The 24,096-nt window shown below is 47.5% G+C and overlaps 2 protein-coding genes and 1 non-coding gene across 3 annotated transcripts; 2 read left to right on the top strand and 1 right to left on the bottom strand.

The window, feature by feature from the left end:
* Window positions 1–857: 857 nt before the first annotated feature.
* On the top strand, window positions 858–944 carry TRNASTOP-UCA (transfer RNA opal suppressor (anticodon UCA)). The gene has a single exon. It is a non-coding gene; the product is annotated as a tRNA-Sec (tRNA).
* Window positions 945–3,772: 2,828 nt separating this feature from the next.
* On the bottom strand, window positions 3,773–10,232 carry TMED10 (transmembrane p24 trafficking protein 10). The gene is made up of 5 exons (XM_078870536.1): window positions 9,988–10,232; window positions 7,917–8,037; window positions 7,113–7,186; window positions 6,436–6,562; window positions 3,773–4,676 (listed from the first exon to the last, which is right to left on the bottom strand). Exons 1-5 carry the CDS (start codon window positions 10,180–10,182, stop codon window positions 4,555–4,557), a joined length of 639 nt encoding a protein of 212 aa, XP_078726662.1. The 5' UTR covers window positions 10,183–10,232; the 3' UTR covers window positions 3,773–4,554.
* Window positions 10,233–10,711: 479 nt separating this feature from the next.
* MRPL33 (mitochondrial ribosomal protein L33) lies at window positions 10,712–15,927 on the top strand. The gene is made up of 4 exons (XM_078870702.1): window positions 10,712–10,981; window positions 11,996–12,014; window positions 12,715–12,821; window positions 14,876–15,927. Exons 1-4 carry the CDS (start codon window positions 10,960–10,962, stop codon window positions 14,923–14,925), a joined length of 198 nt encoding a protein of 65 aa, XP_078726828.1. The 5' UTR covers window positions 10,712–10,959; the 3' UTR covers window positions 14,926–15,927.
* The last annotated feature ends 8,169 nt before the right edge of the window (window positions 15,928–24,096 follow it).

The raw sequence follows: 24,096 nt of genomic DNA on the forward strand, positions 1-24,096 counted from the left end.
ATTGTATGTCCAGTATGTGGTGAGATCGAGTGGTTGTGAACATCTGTAGGACCGTAAATTGTTCCGCATGGTAACCACAGCTCTGAAATTGACCATTGCACGGCGCTACGCTTGAATCGAACAGTTGCATTCTGTTCTTGGAAGGACGTACTGCATACATTTCAATTTGTCGTATCGATTTTTCTCGAATAAAACAAGTGAATGAAAATATGAAGAGAAACGTTGTGAGAATAGGTTTTCCCCTTTTTTCTGGCAACAAAACAAGTGTTAAGATGCTAAAACACCAAACTGAAACCTTTTACAAGGAATCATGTCTGCATTATTCACAATACTTGTGATCATAATGCAAACAAAAATCGACAATGCATATATTATCAGGGTAAGTTTTTTGTTTGCATTCTGAACACAAGTATTGTGGTTAATGCAGACATGATTCCTTGTAAATTGTTTCAATTTGGTGTTTTAACATCTTAACACCTGTTTTGTTGCCAGAAAAAAGGGGGAAACCTATTTTCATATTTTGGTACTGGCAAAGGAGGTCCCATGATGAAAGAGAAACCCTGACAACAGAAAATATCTACAGTCTCCCATTGGTCACACCCACCCCATGACGTACCACTGCAGAATAAATTATGATAATTACATTTCGCTCGCATGCTTGCTCTTTGCTTAAAATAGACAAAGACTGCCATCCCCGGCATCAACTCCACGTTAAGGTCACTCACAAATGTACGGCCTGTATGATTCTGAGCCTCAAACTAACAAGCGAAGCGCGCCGCGAAAAGCGAGTATCCCATAGCGTTAATGTAGTCGCCTAGTGGGTAATTTAAAAGGCTATCGAGACGCTGCTTTATGTTGCCCGGATGAGCCTCGGTGGTCCGGGGTGCAGGCTTCAAACCTGTAGCTGTTTAGCGACAGAGTGGTTCAATTCCACCTTTCGGGCGAACACTGCGTGGTGAAACAATTAAGTTTGTTGTTGTACGACTATCCAAAACGTGGTTGTGTATTTTCCCCCCTTTTAAGACATTTTTGTTCAACACATTCCTGCGGAGGGAGCTGGTAGCGAACGTTGGGTTGCTCGGTCAATGGCCAGGGTAAACGGCGGCGTGGTGTATTCCGCAAATATGCCCGACTGTGAGGGCGGGCACAAGTCAGCGTGAGTAGGTTAAACGTTGAGTTTTATAAGGGCACCACGGGGTGACTAGCCCCTCCTCACCCCTCCCACTCCCCACCCAGCCCCACCCTCCCCTCACCACCCAGCCCCACCCTCCCACGTCATCCTTTAGGACCGACGGGAGGGTGCTGACGTCACGCTAGATTGAGGCGGATGTACTGTGTGGTGAACTTCTTTCGCGCCGTACGTAGCCTACCGTGCTAATCCGGAGGTACAGGGAAAAAACAACTAAACACAAACCAAATCATAGTGTAATAGGTTTTTACCCTTTCAACTGCTACAAAATTGACACCTTTATACAAGGCGTCATGGTTGCAATAACCACAACACGAGAAGTCAAAATGCAAACAAAAAGAAACAACATCTGATAATGATATGCACTGTCCTTGAAGTTGATTGGTCCACACCCGAGACAGCTTTTCTTAGAGCCTAGTCTCCATTGGTGCTGGACCAGATGACGCCAAAAGGCGTGCAACTCAAAGACAGCGCACTATCAGAGTATTGAGAGCTCGGGGTAAGCATTTACACTATGAAACCTCCTTTACCAGTGGCAAAATATAGAAATAGGTTTTACCCTTTCAACTGCAAACATGATGCCTTGTATAAAGGTGTCAGTTTTTGTACCAGTTGAAAGGGTAAAAACCTATTACTATATTTTGCCACTGGTAAATGAGGTCTCATAGTGTAAACAAACCAAATCAGTTCTAAGGAAATGCGTTTGTCAATCGAGACGACGTTTTAAAAGTGCATCGCTCCAGTGGCTCCCTAATCTCGGAAGGAAGAGCGTTCCAGACGGCCGCAAGAGCGCGTGTGAAAGGGGGGTGAAGTCACAAGGCGCACTGGTGGTTGATGACGTCACGCCACACGTGTGATGTGGACGACGGGCAGTGATGGGCAACACGTGTGTATTTTGCCATCCCTCGATCGCCGAAGTTCCGCGGGTTCCTGCTAGCGAGTACTTTTTTCGTGGAGTGAAAGGCCACGTGGGAGCTTTAATGCTAAATCTCTCGACGAGTACTCTGCCCGATGAGAAACTCGCCTGTCGATACCGGTACATACGTTTGGTTGTATCGAAGCAATGCAAAGGCGACGTTCTATTGTAAATTGTGAAAAACATATTGCAGGGACCTTGTGAATGCAGTGCTGGAAGTCGTAACTTGTAACCGGATCCATATTTGTTTTTGGGTTCGGTCACGTGGTAGTTTTATTACAAAACTGTAACTTACACTCCATCATCCGACAAGACCGTCACGTTATCAAACATTTATAGGTGGTAATGCATTGATCAAATTGTGACCAATAAAGCTCTTCACCGGTGACTTGAGGACTGAATTTAACATCAATATGCAATGACGTGTCGCCCAAACTGCTTTGAGCTTCATCAGGTATTGGACTCGAAAATCGAGTGCGCCGCTTCATCCGACTGTGCATAAGCATGGCTAATACTGGTAGGAACCTCCTGGTTACACCAGCCCACATGGATTATTGTGTCCGTCCGTTGTGAATCAAAAAATTGGAGGGGTGAGGCTGGGTGGAGAGGGGAGGGTGGGGAGGGAGGGGTGGGACAAGGTGGGGAGGGGCTGGTCACCCCGTGGTGCCCTTATAAATCAACGTTTAACCTACTCACGTCGGCTTGTGCCCGCCCTCACAGTCGGGCATATTTGCGGAATACACCACGCCGCCGTTGACCCTGGCCATTGACTGCGCAACCCAACGTTCCTACCAGCTCCCTCAGCAGGAATGTTTCCTTTTCCTTTACAATTTGGGCACTATTAAATAATTTGAAACTTCAAAAAAAGTCCACTTCAATTCAATGGATTTATTCCGAGACGAGAACATTTCTGAGGCCGGTTTGCAGGACTTGCAAACATGATAGAACGACTTGAAGAGCCAGAAGCAGAAGCACTCTGGTAAGGGTTTAAGGCAGCTGTAGTTAAGGCAGCAGCGTGAAATCCTCGATCCTAAAGAAAGGAGAATTAGCAGATACGTGCTCAAGCTTCAGAAGCGATAGACCTCGGGAGATGAAGCCGACGTTGCTCAGTGAGGACAATAGCGAACTGCTGGGGAGGATCCAGGCAGAGTTAAAAGAACACGGGGAAGGAAATCAGAGATAATCTGCCACAGCATAGGCGTTCTTCACTTGCGGAAGCAGAGATGGATGATTCTTTCAGGAAAAGGGACGCCAAGACGTCATTCTCAATGGTCCATTGCTGATGTAGTGTATTAAGTAGACACGGCTTGAGCCGTTTAAGATCGCAGTGAGGCAGAACACGGAGGAGGCACTGCTAAAGATGACAGCAAGCTCAGATATCACTCGGCACTCAAATCGGCCACAGATAAAGTTCGCAATTACAATTATGTACAGTTTAGCTTAACGCATGCGAAAGCAGCGTTGATGGGAAGATTTGAGTGGAGGGAAGCTTGAATGATCAATACATGTTCACTTATCATTACAGTAAAAGGCCCATAATGAGCATCCAGGGTCATGCACATGGCATTATAAGTGTGATGTAATTGGATGTGACTTGCAAGATGTGCACAATAAACATACCACTAATTCACACGAAACAAATTAAATAAAAACGCCAAACTACATGATCACTTGGAAGTATTTATCGTTTTCTCAAGTACATCTATCATTCACCCAGCCTGCATTGATTAAGTTACAAATGCAACTCTCATCCCCTTCATAGGAAAACATTCTTTCTCCATGCAGCACGTTCAGAATGAAGATCACACCTGTGCCACAACTCTGGAAAGAATCACTTATTTCTTATAAAATAACTCTGTACAAGCAACTTGTAAAAAGCTTCAACTTGTTATTTTTTTTGTTTCAGGGTTGCTTAATGAGATCTCAACCCAGCAGTCTAAAATTGATTCCATAAGCAACAAAATATAGACGAGGGGTTGATTTAGAATTTTGGCTGCATTTTAATAATAAACATTTGCCGGGTGCAATCAAATTCCAATGAGTACAATTTTTGCACCGCTTTCCACAATTATAGAACTTAAAATATTGGAAGGAAAAAAAATTCGGAAGGAAAAATAACTGCTCTGTAGGCCATACCCTTGCAACGCACAAAACAAAATGAGGTTCTAACACCAGACATGACAAAGTGGTCATACACTCGACGTGCTGTGCCACAATCTACCGCAGTACAAACACAAGCTGAAAGGTAAACAAGCTAAAACAAATACCCAGTGTTTTGCCAAAAAGCTAGGGAGACAAATCAAACCACCATTTGAAAACCAAAAGACGCATCTTCATCTGAGCACTTGCCTGAGTGAGACCACTGATATTATTCCTGGTACAACTGGCACAAATAAATACAACAGCTGGTGGCGACGGGTGGTGGGACTTCGCCAAAATTCTCGGGGCGCTACTCGATGAGTTTCTTGGCCTTGAAGAAGCGGCGCAGGTACAGCACTTGCCAGGTGGCGAGTCCCACCAAGCAGCACATGGAGAAGAGGCTGAAGTACAGCACGCGAGAGTTGGTCGACTCTGCAGAGGGAAAAGCGTACAACGCAAGACAGAAACCATCACGCGAGACCCTCAACAACATATCCACACGTCCCTACTGCGTAGGTTTTTGTGGTTGTGCTGTACAGCTTTCGGTTGTTTGACACGGCAGCCAACTTGTAACTCCACGTGCAGAGGATCACCATGCTGAACATGTGGTACTACCACGTGGCTGACATAAAATAGTCTCATGTCACGATTAACACATTGTTCCTTTTTGTTTGACTTTTGGCAAAAATGTGACAAGCTGAACATTTGCGAAAGGGAAGAAATTCAAAGTGAATTTTTTGGGCTTTCATCAAAGTGTGAAGCAGATACTATATCTTCGTAACAAAATAGATCCATTTATGCAAAATGGATGAAAGCATCCCGTACACTGTGTTGTTTGAGGATACTTCAGCACACTGGTCAGTGCGTGATGGTGAAGAGGAATGCCCAGGATCGGTTCTGACAAAGGTGTTCCTTGATTTACGAAAGGGATGCGTTCTTCGAAAAACACGTGCAAAACGAAATGTCGTAAATGGAAAAGGCTTTTCCCATTAATTTAATTATAAAAATGTAGGATATGTTATGGACAGTCATTCGAACTCTCCCCCTAACCTAAAATATACACCTGTAAATCACTTTCCACAAATGTACAAAGAGCATACATATTAAAACAATTGAATAATAATTAATTTTAAAAATAATTAACCTTTTTGGGGGAACTCACCCAAAGATCTGCATTTTGGAATGTCTAGAAAGGTGATGTGGAGGTGTTTCTGTTGCACTGCAGGGATACAACGACACTGTCGTGGATAGATGACGCAGCCTCCTGGGTGCTTCTTGTTTGATGATGCCGTGGCGCTTGCCATGCGAAATTTCGTGAATGCAGAAATTCGATTTCGCTCATTGAAAAGTGTCCAAAATTTGTTAATTGCGTTCACGCGAGATCTCGTAATCCTGTAATACTCGCGACTGGTGTTTGCCATGGCCAGGAACTGAACCCAAGTACCTAAGATCGGAGCGCAGTGCCGCTAAGCGCTACATCACTGCTCTATTCCCCATCTCAGGAACAACTCTACATATGCTGTTTTATGTAAGTGTGCATATACATCGAATACGCATCTCTGAGACAAGTGTTAAACTTCAATCATCGCATCTACAATACCAGATTTATTAATGATATTCAAGTGTCTAATCTGTATACATGCATCTCTGCGCACAGAAATCAGATCATTCCACCAATTTCAGTGAACGAGTCATCATTTGAAAGCTTGTAACATGCCCTTCATGCAAATGAGTTAAACAAGATCTGGAAGAATTAGTCGATCAAGTAGTGAATTATTTCATGCATATTATTTTTTTGTCATTAAGTACTAGGTCCCCTTTAAAAGAGGCAGCGCCCGCCCAAATCTTTGTTTGGGCGCGGGCATGATCTGGGAGACAGACCAGTACTCTTAGGTTTTTTCGGTAAAGTCACGTAGGTAAAAAAAAATATTAGAAATAATAATAGAAATACAATAATAAATCACGACGTTTCGGAGGCAACACAAGTCTCCGTCATCAGGTGGGACCGTCACAGCTAGATTTACTGTATCAAGTGAGGCAGAATTCCAAGAAACAAGCTCTTAAATACACGTTAAGTTAAAAAAAAAATTACCTACGTGACTTTACCGAAAAAACCTAAGAGTATGAATCCTTGCAGTCACGAAAGCTTCAAATTTAGACAGACCAGTGTACAGCACCGATCTTCTCTCACCGTTTGTGTCACGCATCTCCTCCTCACGGGCCTTCATGTAGGCAAAGTCGTTGACAATTGACTCGGACAGATCCTCTAGTCGCCGCAGCTCCACCTCCAGTGGTTTGAGCTTCTCCGCCTTGGCAATCTGATCATAATCACCATTAGATAGCTCTTCAGGTCATTGACATCTCGAAGCCCATGCAAGATTGTTTAAGCGATTGAACCAAATGTCCAATATTCATAAACACATCATCCATTTACTGTACAAATGAACATTACATTTAATGAAATGAAAAAACGTTATTCACAATTCCACATCCAAGTGTTTACTCATATATCAAAAGCATAAGAATGTCTTTACTTGTTTAAATGGTGTAGCCTACAAAACACTGTTGAGGAAGAAAAGGAGAAACCACTTTAACGACCCTTGTCGAATAAAGGTGCAAAGACTTGAGAGTTAAGTGGGGCATTGTGATGTGACTATGGGGGGTGGAATGAGATGGGAGGGAGCTTTAACCGCGGACCTGCCCTTGTGCAGAGAACTCGAGAGGTGCATTGTCTACCTAATATTGAACACATTTATGTTGAACTTCTTTCGCACCGTACGTAGCCAACCGTGCTAATCGGGGGAAGGACAACAAACTAAACACAAAAAGCAGTTCTGAGCAGACGAGACAACTTTGGAGTGAACTTACATCCTCATAGTTCTTGGCCTCCACCCCATGTTTGGTGTTGAGCGTCACAAACTGATCAGGGACTCTTCCAATTCCTGGGAAACGTTAAGTGAAACACAAGATGTTATGACCGTGCAGTAGAGTTGTTTAGAGGCAACTGCAGAGATTAACATATCAATGCACTTGCCAGCGAGCTGGCCATTAAGTTTTGACTCAAACACTAGCCACTTGGGTGAAGTGAGTTCAGCACCGACTCGTGTTCGTAGAATATTAAACTCTTGGTTTTGACATTTATGGAGGTGGCTAGGTGACTCAAGAGGTCCAATTGTTGAGTTGGTTCTGTTGAGATTCTGAATTCAATTTCAACCTCCTGTTACTAAGGTGGATTTTCAAGTCTAATCAGTTGATGGTCTCTCAGCCTGGTCACCAATGAATGCGTAAAAAAACATCACACAGATTTTAATTCTGCACTTAATTTGTGTACATTTAAAAACCTGAAAATAAAAAAAACCGTTCGTCATGAGATGAACAGTATTGCTTTTAACAAGGCTAGTGGGCAAGTCCTGCCCCCTACTTTGTGGGCCAGAGATCTCAATAGTAGCTCTGTGGTATCAGTTTATATGGGCCGTTCTCTAACAGGAAAGGTTGCGGTGCTCTGAAAGAGATAAAAACAAATACTGTGTTTCATGACATGGTGTCAATAGCACAACTGGCACAAAACTGGGGAAATATTACGTAACATAAATATATAGTTTGCATTTAATAGTAAACATATCCTACATGAACAAAAAAGTGAATGTGGGACAAAACTTACAAATGTCTTACCCATTGGAAGCTTGCTCTCAAAGCAGATCTCAAACATGTCATAATCGTCAGTTGTAAAGGCAAACTTTCCCTTGGAAGCATCCTCTTTTGAGTAAAGAGTGTGCCCTGAAGAGTCGGTGACCTGCCAATAGAAAAGTTAGAGATGGTCACAATGAGCAAAAAATGAAAACAAAAGCATGTTTGTGTTTCATCATGATGTTAGAACACTGTAGTGAAAGACGTTTCTCAAACATCGGCCACTCTTAGCGCAACATGAAATGGCCCCCAGGATTATCGATGTTGAAATGAATCTAAATTACAATCAATAACCATCCGGATAAGCAGTACCACTCGACTCGAGCGCTGGAGAATACACGTGTCATTATTGACTCATGCATCCCACCATCTCAGGGGCAAACCACTCAACACTTTGTAACAATACACAGAGCAATTCCACAAGTGGACGAACTTGCGACATTAACAACATTAAAATCTTACGCATAGACTAAATAAACAAATTAACAAGACGTATTAGGAAATGTTTCCCTAAACCTAACTCGTCAAACAACTTACTACACCAGATGGGGGCACAATGACAGTGACGCAATGGTCGGTATTCAAGCCTTTAGGTTTCCTAACACCACATTGTAGAGTTCCCATCTCTTGACTGGAGTAACCTGTTCTTTGCTTTGAAGGGCCGATCCCAAAAATCGTTAAGTCTACTACACACGTTTAAACACCATTGCAAAGGCAGTCTCTCGTGTGTGCTTCGGCACATGTTACAGCCCTTTTGTCAATCCACTGCTGGATGATGACATCCATACGCAGGGTGGGGCATGGCGGTCATTTGACCATACTTCACCATGCTCGTCATTCCAAGTTCACGACTCCCTCTGTTCAAGCCCCAGGCTTATGACTGCATCTGTATGGGCTATAATCAACTCCAATGTTTATGTATGTAAAGCATGTTAATATGCAGTTGGACGCCGTATAAACCCGCATTACAATTGTACTAGAACGCTAAGAACGTGAATCCATCACTTTTTGTAAACTATAAAGCGGATAAGCGGCGGGGCGCGCATCACAGCTTCCCATTGGTCAAAGCCGAGAGCGCATGATCTATCCAGCCATTCACAGACGCCGGTGCGCGCCGCCGCGCTTGTGCAGACTGGGAAATCCAAAATAGGAGAGCCCCATGTCCATGTTTGACCTGTAAGAAAGCAGCAATCTTTTGTGTGGGATCGCACCACACACACGAAGGTGAATTACACAACTTTAAACGTGTCAGAAAAGGTGGGCCTTGGGATGGACACGTGGCGGCCTCAATGAATGATGGCCGGTGCTCGAGATTGATTTGAACGACGGGGGAGTGGCAGCCGAGGAACGTGGAGTGCGAGAGACACGTCCAAAGCGGAGATTGTGGATATGAAAGGATCTCGTGTGTGCAGGGTGTTGTTATGTTTTGCTATCGTGACGGCTGCGGGCTTGGAGACGCATTCATCCAGCAGCGTATTTGAACATGGGGGCGGTGGCAGTGGATACTCCGAAAAACGTAATCAGGAGCAGACCTGGGACCAATGGCATCTGTAATGCTGCCACTCAATGGGTCACCATCGCAGTGTAAATGTAATGTCTGCTAATGACGCTGCTACAGAATAAGAATCGACTCCAGCTGTGATCAAGTGAAGCACGTGGAGGCTGCCGGGACACCTCATGCAATTGCCACAATTACGGTGAAGTTAACTGTCCAGTTACTCCCGCAAACTCTTCAAATTCACTTCAAAAGCTCTACTGAAGCCTACCGAGCTGCAGACTGTAAAATATTTATATTACATCAGTTAAGCTCAAGCCAATGCTGGATGAAGGCCTTGCAAGCCGCCGCCGCCGCTGCCATGCGGTGATCAACCGAGCACCTGCACATTTCTTTCGCACCGTACGTAGCCAACCTCGCAAATCGGTGGCTGCGTATTCTGTGGAGGGGGTGGGGAGATTCCCCGTAATCTCTGGCGCGTTCCGTCTCTCCCTGGTCCCGATCGAGGCCTCCCACCCCCCAGCCCACCGCCCTCTCCACCTCGCCCCAAACTGTCGCTACCTTCAAGTCGGCCTTGACGTTGGGCTGCTCCGAGACGTCGTACTCGCCCGTGACGAGCACGTCCTTGTGGATCTCCTCCTTGAGGCACTTGCGCGAGTTGGCGGGCAGGTAGAAGGAGATGGCGGCGACGTCCGCGAGCTCCACGCTCAGCACGAGCAGCAGCAGCAGCAGCGAGAACGCGCGCGGCGCCGCCATCGCTCGCCTCCTTCACGAGCTGACGTGGCGCGCTCGCGACCCGCCGCTTCCTGCTACGTCACCAAATCGTTGTGACACAAAACCTACAACTAAAGTTATAACTTTCTTACAAAAATGTTTAAACGCGTGTAAGGGGTGTGAGATTGGAGTTATCGTTTTGTAAAACTAAAAAATTGACGGTTGTTGAATGTTCATTTTTTTTATGAACGTGAAGGCGGTTTCACTTCCGGGGTGAGAGGTTTTCACGCCCCGCCCACTCACCCCCCCAACAGCCCCCACCCCCCACCCGGGCAGCCACGTGCGGGGGTCGATTCAACCACCCCCACAATTCCACTTATTTGGTTCGATTCCCGCGCAAATAACGCAACTTAAGAATTTACATTTGACTGTCTCCTTCGTACGGTCCGTCCAGTTTTGTTGTCGCATTCGTTCTTTCGCCCGCGATGTCACCAAATACGCATATTCGTACTCGTCCCAGACGATAGGTTCACCCCCCGCACGAATCGATTCACCGATCTACAAGTCCATTTGCATCGATTATTATTGAATCGACAGTGCGCGTTTGACCCTGCTGGGACGAACGCGAGGTTCTTCTTAATTAAGAGTTGACTTTAGCCACTCAACCCTTTAACCACTCAACCCTTTGGCCTCCTCGCGTCCGTAGACACCCCGTGCCCTTCGGCTGCGACGGTCAGCGGACGTCGCCTCGAGCTGTATAATAGGAGGCGTTAGTAGGAGTAGTAGTAGGAGTTTCGCCCCCATCCCGAGCCAAGGAACATGTTCATCACTACGGCCAACTGTGAGTTGCGGGTCGCGCTCCTCTCACGTGCTGCCCCGTGCCTTGCTCAATCCACTGCTGGGTGAGGGCCTGGGGTGGTCGTCTGGCCCGGGCTTCACCGCGGCGGTCTTGTGTGTGAGTGGTGAAGGAGGGCGGCATAGACGTGAGGGCGATAGTAGAAAGTGCAGGTTAGGTACAATGTGTGTTAGCTTAACACGTAGTAAGGTCAATATCCACAGTAGAGGGGGTTTTTTTGGGGAGTTAAATCGCGTAAATATGAATGTGTCGTAAAGCCCGCCACCACCCGACACAGCCAATTAGTAAGGTGACGTAAACAGAACACGCCAATGCGTTACTAGTGCAGCACACCGTGTGTTGGAGAGTACATCCACAATGTTTACAATTTGAGTCAGACGTTTCGCGAGCACACCTTACTAATTGGCTGCCGGGTGGTGGCGGGTTCAGCGACAAATTTATATTTACGCGATCTAACCCAAAACACATCTCAGGGACATTGCATGTTGCTGCCCTGACCTCTCGTGTCGCCCCGTGGTGTGGCCCAAAGCGCAACCCTGGAGTGCTTTGATTCTCAGTGATGAGGAGGACGAGACGGTGACTTTGTAGCTGGCCCAGTTGAAAGACTTGTGGATGGAAATACAAGTAGCTCACAATGCTCCTTGCTGCTTTCGGTAAAGTCACGTAGGTATAAAATAAAATAAATTACCGAAAGAACCAAAGAGTATGGATTCCATGCGGTCACGAAAACCTCAAATCCAGATTGAACTACCTCGAAATGGTGAAGGGGTCTCCGGCCGTTTTTTGGGGGGGCGGAATAACCTCGCGAGCTTGAACCAGCTTAACCCACCAGGCCTCCCGCCGACGACCCGAACCACAATAGCCAGGAAAATGCCAGATTTTTCTTTCTTAAGTCTTACCCCGAACACACCGGCGCTTTGGCAGGACCCCTTGTTCACTTGGGTGCTCTTAGCGCCCGCCGCCCGCTAATGTGCATCTTCTTGTCTTTCTCTCTTGCAGTGGCGAAAGCAAAATCCAAGTGAGAGACACCGCCTCTACCGCCACCAGCACCATCTCCGTGTCCACCACCTCCACTCGATCCACCACCACTTATATCTCCACCATCCCCCACTGTGATCATCACCGCCATTGTAACCACGCCTAGCACCATGACCACCGCCATGTCTAACACCTCCTCTGCCGCCACCACCTTGTCCATCTCCAACGTGTCCACTACTTTCACCGTCACCTTGCACGAACACCGCACACCATGTCCGTTATCCGCTCACATTGAATGCACGCCACAGACGTGTGTCCGTACGAGTCTTATACATTGTGCACATGGGTAGAGGAGGCCAGGGCTCAGCCCCAGTGGGTTCTTGGGGTTACATCAGATCTATACTGGACTGACCTGCCCATACTGGACATCTGTAGAAAGAGCTTCATGACTCATCGGATTCCTCCAGTCTAAATAAAATTCTGATTCAGACTTGATTTGGAGTTTTGCCACGAGAGACACCACTGGGCAAGGGGGCTCAATTGGGGGCCATGCCAGGAGCAACCCGAGGGGTAAAGTGCGAAGGGTGGATGCCACTACGTGCTGTCTGGGTGTGTGCTCCACACGTACGTTGATTGCAGTGTTCGTGAGCTCGATCGCAAGGCTGGGGGCAACCTTCTCATGGCCAATGAGCAACTAGTCAAGATTCAGTTGGATATGATTTAACCACGCGTGCTTGCAGGATGGTGCTGGTGCAGATGTTGAGCGCTGCCGGCACCGGCTACTGCTTCAATGCCAAGAGGAACCGTCTCTCTGAGAAGATGGTGATGCGCAAGAATGACCCCGTCGGTAACTTCCGGCCCAGTTCACCCACACCGTGACTTACACCCTGACCCACACCATGACCCCCACCGTGACCCATACTGCGACCCACACTGACTCGCACCGCAACCCACACCACGACCCCACTGTAACCCGCACCATGACCCACACCGTGATCCATAATGTGACCCACATCACAGCACCCACCGTGACCCACACCGCCACTCACACCATGGCACACTATTCCTCACAGGTTGACCCACACCATGTCACACACCGTGGTCTACACCACGACCCACAAGATGGCCCACACCACCACACACAAGATGACATGCACCACGACCCACAATACAACCTACATCATGACCCACACCACTTTCCCACTACACCCCACACTACAACCCACGCTGTGACCAACACTATGACTCACCATGACCCACACCACAACCTGCACGACAACTCATATTACCACATACACCGTGACCTACACTGAGATCTTCACTGTGATGCACTCTGTGACTCACACTATAGCCCACACTGCGACCCACACAGTGACCCACACTGATTTACTGGGCCAACAGTCTGGATAGAACCCTCCTAAAAAGCAAGGCCTCCCAGCTAACTAACATACGGCTGATAATTGTTTTTTTACCCTTCTATCTGGCAACAAAACTGACACCTTTTTTACAAGGAGTCATGTTTGCATAGACCACAATACCTGCAGCCATAATGCAAACAAAAAACATAACTCTGATAATGTGCATTGTCCTTGAAGTTGAATGGTCCACACCCGAGACAGCTTTCCTTAGAGCCTAGTCTCACATGGGTTGGACCAGATGACGCCAAAAGGCGCACAACTCAAAGACAATGCACCATCAGAGTATGAGAGCTCGGGGTAAGAATTTACACCATTGGAACCTCATTTGCCAGTAAAAAATATGATAATTGCTTTTTACCCTTCTATCTGGCAACAAAACTGACACTTTTTTTACAAGGAGTCATGTTTTCATAGACCACAATACCTGCAGCCATAATCCAAAAAAAAAAGGACAGTGCATATATTATCAGAGTTATGTTTTTTGTTTGCATTATGGCTGCAGGTATTGTGGTCTATGCAAACATGACTCCTTGTAAAAAAGGTGTTAGTTTTGTTGCCAGATAGAAGGGTAAAAAAACAATTATCATATTTTTTACTGGCAAATGAGGTTCCAATGGTGTAACATACGGCTGTTAAAAAACAATAGTATCCAAAGTGTCTGCTTCCTCTAACAAACCACAGGTAGTGATCATCCCTATTGGTGTCTCTGAGCCATTTGGATAGAATACAACATTTCCATGGTGGGAGCCAGTTCATCCTAATAGCGGTAATGCGGGCCAAGTGTGTTTATGCGGTGACCTCAAGACGCCCGTGTTGTGCTGTGATGCAGCGTTCATGGCAGCGCTCTTTCGGCGCCCGGGGCTAATTCACCCCCAACCGTGCGGGCTTCCGTCGCCAATTCCGCGATTCCTCGAAAGTGCCTCCCCTCCCACGCCCCCCGGGTCGAGTGACCGCACACGCCGGGTTAACGCATTCGTAGCTGTGCGCTAGTGGGGCGCGACTTGGCCAATGGTTGTAATGTAATTAGCAGTAATTTGTGGCGAAGTCAACCGTCGTTGTCCTGTGGAGAGACTCACCCCCGCCGTTGGAATGTATAATTTCTACCACTGGCTCAGAGCTTTAAACAGAAGATGAGTGCCACCTCATTGCTTATTTTAAGTAACAAATCACTTTGAGGTTTTTCTTTTTATGTACGCACGCATTATATTAGAACGCACTCTCCACTATTCTTTGACATGCGGTTTTGTATTAGGCATCGGTCACACTGTTTGAGCGGATGATTACTAATCTGGTCGTTGTTATTCTTAGAATGTCGAGCCTCGACCGGAGGTGGGGCTGAGTGGGGCTTGCTGAGTCACACTGCGGCGCTCACTTTACCTTGTAATTGCGTTGGGTGGACAGCGTTCATTTCTCTCCCCTTGCCCCCCCCCCCACACCTTTGCCCCCCCCCCCCTCTCTACGCCATCTCTCCACCCGCTCGCAGTCAATCAGCACGTCCTGTTTTTCGAGAAGAAGAAGATACGATCAATTTAGAAGAGGAGCGGAGTGGACGGAAGCATTCAAATTCAAATGCACACCCACCGTGCAAAACGTTAGCCACCACAGAGGTCACACACACGTAACAACAGGCTGCAAGGCCACCCTTCTCATCCTCTTATGCATTGAACGATAGCATCGATTAGTTCACTGGTAGTATCCGTTCTTCAGTTAACGATACACGCGTTAAAACTTGATTATGTTGGTTCGTGTTTGGTGTATGTTTGGGTACCCATAAACCCTGCAGCCACGAGAGCACATTTACCACAACGGGGAGGAAGAAATAACATCGATATGACCATTTACCCAAATTACGATGTGAATTTTCTTTAATCTACCCGTGTGTCCACATTCAACTGTTTCCCATTCCCACACCGCTCATTTACCGTCGCCGCGGACGTCTGCACAACCACCGAAATCAACGCTGTGCTCCACTGACTTCATCGTCATCAGCCATGGTCGAGTCACTGTTGGATGGATGTAGGCTTCCCCAAGCCACCATCGTGTCTCACGGTCCTGGGAAGCATCTGCACACGAGCCGATTACAACGCCTCCATCTGCTTGTAGGATGACCTGCCTGGCTGGCAAACCATCGTCAGTCTCAACCAGCGACCAACATCACTTTGCATGAACGTGTCCTGTTCCACCCGAACGCCACCGTTCATCTCACGGTCAATATCACGTCTCTTGCGTTCTCTCGTGTATTTCCCTCGGTGTGTTCACAGTTCATCTTATCGCTTCTGTATTTATAACCGTGAGTTTTGTGTGTCTTGTTTTAACGAGCCCAAGCAAGTGCAGCCTGAGTCAATGTCCACCACACAAATCCGTGTATAAAGGAATATAGGCTTCACGTTATGAGGCTCGCACAGAGACCGAGTGGGAAGTCAATATACCCTTGTCTTAAGAGCTGTCGTGACTCATAGGTAATGGGGTATAGCGACTTCCTGCCCACTGTACATTAACAGAGCTCACGCTTGTATGTACAATAATAAAGGTGACACGTGATTGCCGCTCGTGTTTTATGCGAGAACGTGATGCATGTAACGTATGGACGTGACGACAAGCACGCAGCAGCCGCTATTCACGAAGTGTCGGTGACTTCACCACTGCTTGTGCCAGGCTGGATGCACTACTTCCATGTCGCGTTAAGTGTTGAAGGCTCGTTGTCGGAAGGGAACGGTAGACACGCAGGTGTCTTTCGGTTGACTGAGATGACGGACCCAACAGATGTCCTCCCCAATGTGCCAACTTTCTGCGTCTTATCCACCCGGTGCTCTGCTGTTGCTGGAGGGCGACTGCCTCAAACTTCCCAGTAGCCTGCGTCCTTTAACACATTCCTGCGGAGGGTGCTGGTAGGAACGTTGGGTTGCTCGGTCAATGGCCATGGTCAACGGCGGCGTGGTGTATTCCGCAAATATGCCCGACTGAGGGCGGGCACAAGCCGGCGTGAGTAGGTTAAACATTGAGTTTTATGAGGGCACCACGGGGTGACCAGCCTCTCCCCACCCAGCCCCACCCTGCACGACGGACGGACACAATAATCCCCTGTGAGCTGGTGTAACCAGAAGGTTCCTACCAGTATGAACCTCCATCGAGGCCGATCTTGACATCGCTGGTTACCGGTCGTAGGGCAAGGGATGTATTTGCAAAGGAAATAAGATTAAGGATTCACAGTCCGAGCTGCCGGTCCAGCCCCAGTGCTGCTGATCGCATCTCTCGATTTCTGACCTCCTTGTCCTCCCCTTGCCCCCTCATCAATCACCTGGCCCTCCCTCCCAGTGGGTGCGTCCTCTGACGCCGTTGTGCCGGTGAGGCTGATGACCCGATACCCAATCTCACCTGATCGACGCTGTTCAGTCAACATAACACATTGTTTAATCCAACGTCGAAATAGTCACATCTTGTACGCACCGAAGCCATTCAACAAACAGCGAGACCTCCCATCTCAATTCCCTTCCCCCCCCTCCTCATCTGAAGTGTACGTTCCACTCCATCAGTCCTGTGTTGCTAACAACTCTTGTACCATAGAGGCCACGTCAAACTTGGCCCATGATATTTCATTACAACGACACACATCGCATGCACGTACTAAACGGTACACACACAATACAGTACACGCACTAAACGCGCACAGAACGAAAAAGATCCCCCGTTTCGCACCACGCCCGGCCGCTCTTGTCTCCCTCGTGGCGATGTTTACAGATTGCGCCACGTGCTCCTGTTGTGGCCGAGTCGACCTAGGAGAGGCCCAGGACCAGCACACACCGACACATTACACACGCACGGCCGAGACGCTCTCTGGGAGAGATGTGCGTGGACGCACTTAACCTTTTGCCGTGATGCGCTGAGAGGCGCTTGTCATCAGCAGGAAGCCGGCGAGCTGCGTGTTGTTATTACGCAAAAAATAATGCGGGTCTCTCTCTCTCTCCCGCTTTCCCGTCTCTTATCCTCATCCTTGTTGCCTCTCCTCCCTCCTCGCTCGCTTCCATCTCTCTCGCCTCTCACAAGAATCTAGCATCACAAAGGCAGCAGTGAGGACACGATTGGGCTGGGGAACGTCCAGCCCGCGAAATCATTTGGTGTGGCCCTGCCAAGGCAACCGCAGGCGGGACTCGAAATTCAATAAAACTAGGAGCAAACCTGGAAAAGCAGTTGCGAGTAGCAGCAACATCATCAACACCAGCAAACATCACACGCCTCACCAAAGAGAAGCAGTTCCAGCCATCACATTAGGGGTGAGTTAATGAAATGCTTGACCAAATAAAACGGGCTAATTTTTAAGTTGATAATTTTGTATGGCCCACGAATGATGTTATAAATATCCAAATGGCCCTTGGCAGAAAAAAAGGTTCCCTACCCCTGGTATAGAGGAACGATATATCAGATGGCGTCGCCACTGGTTTCAGAGGTTCATAGTGTGGAGAACGGGGAGGGTATTCACCGTACACACGGCGCTCCATCTGCTCCACGCTGCACGTAACAGACCCCCGTGATGTTCGAAAAAAAGATTTCATTGTGTGTAGTGGTCCAAATTTTCCACATTTAAAACACATTCCTGCGGAGGGAGCTGGTAGGAACGTTGGGTTGCTCGGTCAATGGCCGGGGTCAACGGCGGCGTGGTGTATTCCGCAAATATGCCCGACTGTGAGGGCGGGCACAAGCCGGCGTGAGTAGGTTAAACGTTGAGTTTTATAAGGGCACCACGGGGTGACCAGCCCCTCCCCACCCAGCCTCACCCCTCCCACCCCCACCAGCCCCACCCTCCCCACCCAGCCCAGCCCCTCCCCACCCAGCCCCTCCCTCCCCACCCAGCCCCTCCCTGCACGACGGACGGACGGACACAATAATCCCCTGTGGGCTGGTGTAACCAGGAGGTTCCTACCAGTAAAAGACTTGCAAATAACATTAATTGGGAGACAACCATCACCCTCGACTGTAAAGACGAGATCAATATTGAGACTCGTTGCTACTTACCTGGGCAAACAAGCGTAATGATACTAAAATTATATTGTAATTTATTTCCATTCTAATACAAATGAAGGTGCACGCTTCACGCGCCTGATCATTTCTAAACACGTAACGCGGTGTCGTCACACGGGCGCCCCTGTGTATTGCAGACACACGTGGCAATGACATCGGCAGAGCACTGCTTCACTGACAATTGTTCAATCAGAGAGTAATATGGGTACTGACACAAAATGGAGCAAACGTTGAAAAACGTGGGAAGTATCTCGTGGCAGGGATGCATGCTTGGCAAATACGCCGAGCTAGAGAAAGAAACAGATCAGACAAACGCAACTGAGAAACATTGATTCTTGATTTGAAGCTTTCGTGACTGCAGGAATCCACACTTTTTTGTTGCGTCGTGATTTACTTTATTTTAAACCTACGTGACTGTACCAAAATAACCAAAGAGTATAATATTGATTGTTTGGGTAGGGGGACCCTTCGCTTGATGTAATGATGGCCTGGCGACCGAGACGACCGATGGCGTGGCAGCCGAAAGATGGAACACGACCAAGAGGAGGTGCACCGCAGAGATGGAGCGATGGATCGGCTCGGGAGCAAGTGCAAGACTTTTGACTTTTAACACAACTTTTATTGCCGCCAGCAGCAAAAGCACTGGAGGCAATTTCGATATGAAATACACAAAGTCACCAGCAAACAAATGAAAATAAACGCTGCAAATCCACGCGCTGTGGTACTAAAAAGCACCGCGCACAACACGAAAGAAAAGTCACGTGGCAAACATGGTGCCGTCCACGCTGGTGGCAGAAAGAGTGTTGCATCTTTAGTAGCGTGAGAGATGGCGAAACTTGGGGAGACCTTTATTCAGCGGTGGATAGATCGTCGCTGATGGTGATGATGGTGACGATTCGTTTGCAGATTGGAAGCACTAGAGCAGATGCAGGATAAGACCCAGGCTAGGTTGCAAGTATTTCTATATTCTTGGTTCTTTCGGTAAAGTCAATCATCACCTGATGATGATTGCTTGTGTTGCAGTCGAAACGTCGTGAGAATTTTTATTTTATATTTATCTTATTTTATTATTTCCCTTCTACGTGACTTTACCGAAAGAACCAAGAATATGAATCCCTGCAGTCACGAAAGCTTTAAATCAAAATTTAAGTATAATCTCTGTTAAGTATTTCTCTGCTAACAGATACATACTTGGTCTTAAGATTCACCCCGATTTCAGAACTTCGAGCCGGAACTTGAGAATCACTGTCGAATCAGCTGCCCGGGATGTGAGTTGGTGGTCTCGTGCCAATTAGCGCGGTTTGCTACGTGCGGTGCGAAAGAAGTTCGGCATACATGCAAAATGAGTGTGTCGGTGAATGCGTTTGGACGCCTCGTGTGCCGTGCCGGCCTTCGTAGGTGCTCGCTAACAGCACTTTGCCCCAAAAGTCTGTTAAGGCTACACGGGGGACCTTTGTGTTGTGTGTAAGTTGGTACGCGTGAGAGTACGAGTCTGAATGAGTGGTGAGCGCGTGTGTTGAGTCACAGTGGCTATGACTCAACCGGTCCACGCACTGGAGGAAGGGTGGGAGGATGAGTGGGAAGTCGAACGCTTGGGACCACTTCCCGGCTCTTCACGACAACAACAACAACCACCACCGCCACCACAATGACAAAACAGCCGCTATATTCGCATTTCAAAGCGCGCTCGCCGGCGCTCGAAGTGCGCGCGCGTGAATTGTAGGCGGATGACGTCTCACGCAATGAAATCTCGCAATGTGGCTCGCGAGATATTTAACAAAAAAAAACACACCGACTAACGTTGCTGCCGCGTTAAACCCGTGGTCATCGCCGTGATGGGAATGAGTTCCTCTGGAGTCTTCGAGAGTATTTTCGGGAGAGCCTCCGCTGCTACGTCGCGGTGAATTCGCGTGCAGGTGGGGCAAATAAACCCAGAGAGCCCGGAGAACGCGAGGGGATAACACGGACAGCTCCACACAGATGGATTGAAAATCCATTGCTGTGCTGCCATCGGATGGTTACCTCGCAGCGCATGTCAACAAGTGACGTGCGGTGAGGTCAATGGCTGGGGAGGCACTGGCTCGTGTCACACACTGAGGGGGCGTGGTCTCACTGAGGGGGCGTGGCCTCACGGAGGGGGGCGTGTTAGCCACGTCCCCCTCAGTGAGGCAGATGTGATAGCTGCCTCCCCTGGTGCTTTTTCATTGCAGTTTCATGACGAGACCAGCGAGCCTAAATATTTTTTATACACGTACGTGAAATAAGTTAGCTGGAGAATGGAAGGCGAGGACATGAAATGAAGGGGTCTACAAACATTACATTGGTGACATAGTAACATTGCCCGCGCTCCATCCAGTTACTGAGGGGTTGCGCAATCAGAGGGGAGGCTGAGCTCGTCGCTGCCTCACCGCTCGTCTCTTCCTGTATTTGCAGCGGAGCTCCGCAAATTTGGCGATTTTCACTATATAAATGATTGGAATCGTACAGAAATGACATTCATAACACAGATCAGTAGAAAAATCTTAATATTTATTTTACTATTTTCTCTTTTTCAACAGCTATTTTTATTGGAGTTTGACAGGTGAGGCTCTGCCTCCCCTGCCTCCCCTGACCGCACGTCCCTGATGTCTACGCCACCCGGTGTCCTCAAGCAGTCTCCCATCCGAGTGGTAACCCGGCTCAACGCAGCTTAGCGTCCGATACCTGACGAGATCGGTCGCATTCAGGATGATTTGGTCAACGATTCTCTGAATTTATTTGACCACAGCTGATATCATAATGGGGTCTGACCTCTCGAACGAGCAATGCGGCAGCCCTCTGTTCCCTTGGCGGCCCTACGTCAGCGATTGAAGTTCCACATTCCCATGTCTGGGGCCAGTTTTGTGTATGTTGAACTTCGTTCGCACCGTACGTAGCCAACCGTGATAATCGGAGGTGCGGGGGAAGGACAACAAACTCAACACAACAAGAAGTTCTAGATTTGAAGCTTTCGTCACTGCAAGGATTCATATTCTTAGGTTATTTCGGTAAAGTCGCGTAGGTAAAAAATTAAAATTAATAAAAGTAAAATAAAAAATAAAATAAAAATCACGACGTTTCGGAGGCACCACAAGCTTCCGTCTTCAGGTGGAACCGTCACAGCCACGACTGCTGCATCAAGTAAGAGAAATTCCAGGAAAACAGTCCTTGTATATATACTGGTTGAAGTTCTTAAGGATGTGAACGTTTGATTGTGAGGTTGCTTTTGCACTGTCAGCTTGCGTCACTGAATTGTGATCGAACTGTGATATTGATTGTGCTCTTTTAAAATCGTTTTTTGAAATAGACAATATTTATTGAAGTGAACTGCGATTGAATTGTGACATCCATTTAGTTGTGAGACGTATACCATGGTACGTATTTTGCTGTCTCAGCGATCACATACGGAGTTTAAAAAGATAACGAAAACAATACGTTTGTTATTTCTTTTGAGAAGAGATTCAGGAGAAATTCATCAAGCAAATAACTAATGTGAACATACATATGGGAAAACCTGTTTCGTTTTTCAACTCAATCTGGGCAAATAAATGTATCTCGACTTGTCAACACAGTTGCCCAAAATATCCGGCGCAGCAGCATATTTATATATATATTTATACTGGTAGGAACCTCCTGGTTCCACCAGCCCACAGGGGATTATTGTGTCCGTCCGTCGTGCATCCAAAAATGGGAGGGGTGGGGCTGGGTGGAGAGGGGAGGGTGGGGAGGGGCTGGGTGGGGAGGGAGAGAGGGGCTGGGTGGGGAGGGGAAGGTGGGGAGGGTGGGGCTGGGTTGGGAGAAGAGGGTGGGGAGGGGCTGGGTGGGGAGGGGCTGGGTGGGGAGGGTGGGAAGGGGCTGGGTGGGGAGGGGCTGGGTGGGGGGTGGGAGGGGTAGGGCTGGGTGGGGAGGGGCTGGTCACCCCTTTGTGCCCTTAAACGTTTAACCTACTCACACCGGCTTGTGCCCGCCCTCACAGTCGGGCATATTTGCGGAATACACCACGCCGCCGTTAACCGTGGCCATTGACCGAGCAACCCAACGATCCTACCAGCTCCCTCCGCAGGACAATGTGTTTCGAGAGTCGAGCCTGGCGTGACGTCAGTACGTAGGGACTAAACAGACAATTCCATCATCCGCAGCAGCATCATCATTATGATCACCACCATCATCGTCATCTCCATCGTCGACAATACATCTATCACCATCATTATTCCTTAATCATCCACACGATAACTGGAGATAAATAAACAATTATCCAATCAATGTCATTCATCATTATCTATTGTCATCCGATCATCAATAATCCATCGGCCATCATCAACGAACCCATCAATCATCCATTTTTCAATCATCATCATCACACTCATCAATCGTCAACCACTCATTCATCAACATTGTCCAGTCATCATCATCGTACAACATAATAATCATCCATCATGCTTTCAATTTGTACTATCAATGCATCAATCACGAATGCTCCACTGCCGGATTGAAGCCTCCCTGTGTCATCGCCGTACGGTCCGGCGATGGCACAATCTACGTCGCTCCTGCACATGGGCTGATCTCATCGCTCCATCTCCGCAGTGGTCATCCTCGCAGGCGCGTTCTCTCCTTTCCCTTTGGCTGCCATTTCGTCACCAGTCTCGCCCATCTGCCATCATCACTTCATGCTGTGGGCCTGTCCTGCACAAACACACTTCCCAAAGTCGAATTCGATGCCCCTGATCAAAGTGTTCCTTTCTATAGTAATAGGTTTCTACCTTTTCAACTGGTACAAAAACTGACACCTTTATACAAGGGATCATGTTTGCAATAACCACAACACAAGCAGTCAAACAACAATAAACAACTCTGATAATGATAATGATATGCACTGTCCTTGAAGTTGATTGGTCCACACGCGATACAGCTTTTCTTGTTCCTTTCTATCTCCCACGGTGCAATCACAAGCGTGGATCTCTTCCTGTTTATTTGCGAACTATTCAACTTTTATTACATTTTCAGTTTTCTCTCATTCTCCTCTGCTGTTCCCATTGTCTGGAACTCCCTGCCGCCTGCCTCCCGCGCTATCGGCTCCTCGTCCGTCCTGAACTCCATGTGTCCTATGTATGTTATTAACTGCCTGGCTTGCTGATATAAACGACGTACTGCTGCATGCCCGCTGTTCCTGTACACCACCTTCATATGCAATCGCATTTATTAGACGCTCTGTACACGTACAGCCTTCTCTATCCACTGCTGGATGAGAGACTATCCACGCCTCCCTACGCCGGTCTGTGCGGATTGGTGGTGGTAAACAGAGACGTTGGAGAATAATCGATTTGTCTCCAAATGTTCTCTCTGCCTGTATGATTCTAGATTTGAAGCTTTCGTGACTGCAAGGATTCATGCTCTTGGTTTTTTCGGTAAAGTCACGTAGGTAAAAAAAATGAAATTAAAATTTATAAAAGTAATAATAGAAATAAAATAATAAAAAATCACGACGTTTCGGAGACTTGTGTTGCCTCCGAAACGTCGTGATTTTTTATTGTTTTATTTCTATTACTACTTTTATTAATTTTCATTTCATTTTTTTACCTACGTGACTTTACCGAAAAAACTAAGAGTATGCCTGTATGATGTTTACAGTATATGTATGGTGGACTTCTTTCGCGCCGTACGTAGCCAACC

This window comes from Lampetra fluviatilis, chromosome 30, assembly GCF_964198595.1.
Source record: "Lampetra fluviatilis chromosome 30, kcLamFluv1.1, whole genome shotgun sequence".
NCBI lineage: Eukaryota > Metazoa > Chordata > Hyperoartia > Petromyzontiformes > Petromyzontidae > Lampetra > Lampetra fluviatilis.

What these genes read in the sequence shown, in the direction of transcription:
- MRPL33 (XM_078870702.1), top strand. Translation starts at nt 10,960, where the DNA reads ATGTTCATCACTACGGCCAACT. An exon ending in GCGCAAGAATGACCCCGTCG is followed by an intron (nt 12,822 to 14,875) that starts GTAACTTCCGGC and finishes ACCCGCTCGCAG; the next exon opens with TCAATCAGCACGTCCTGTTT.
- TMED10 (XM_078870536.1), bottom strand. Translation starts at nt 10,182, where the DNA reads ATGGCGGCGCCGCGCGCGTTCTCGCTGCTGCTGCTGCTGCTCGTGCTG. An exon ending in ACGTCAAGGCCGACTTGAAG is followed by an intron (nt 8,038 to 9,987) that starts GTAGCGACAGTT and finishes TTCTATTGGCAG; the next exon opens with GTCACCGACTCTTCAGGGCA. An exon ending in AGGCCAAGAACTATGAGGAT is followed by an intron (nt 6,563 to 7,112) that starts GTAAGTTCACTC and finishes GATTATGATCAG; the next exon opens with ATTGCCAAGGCGGAGAAGCT.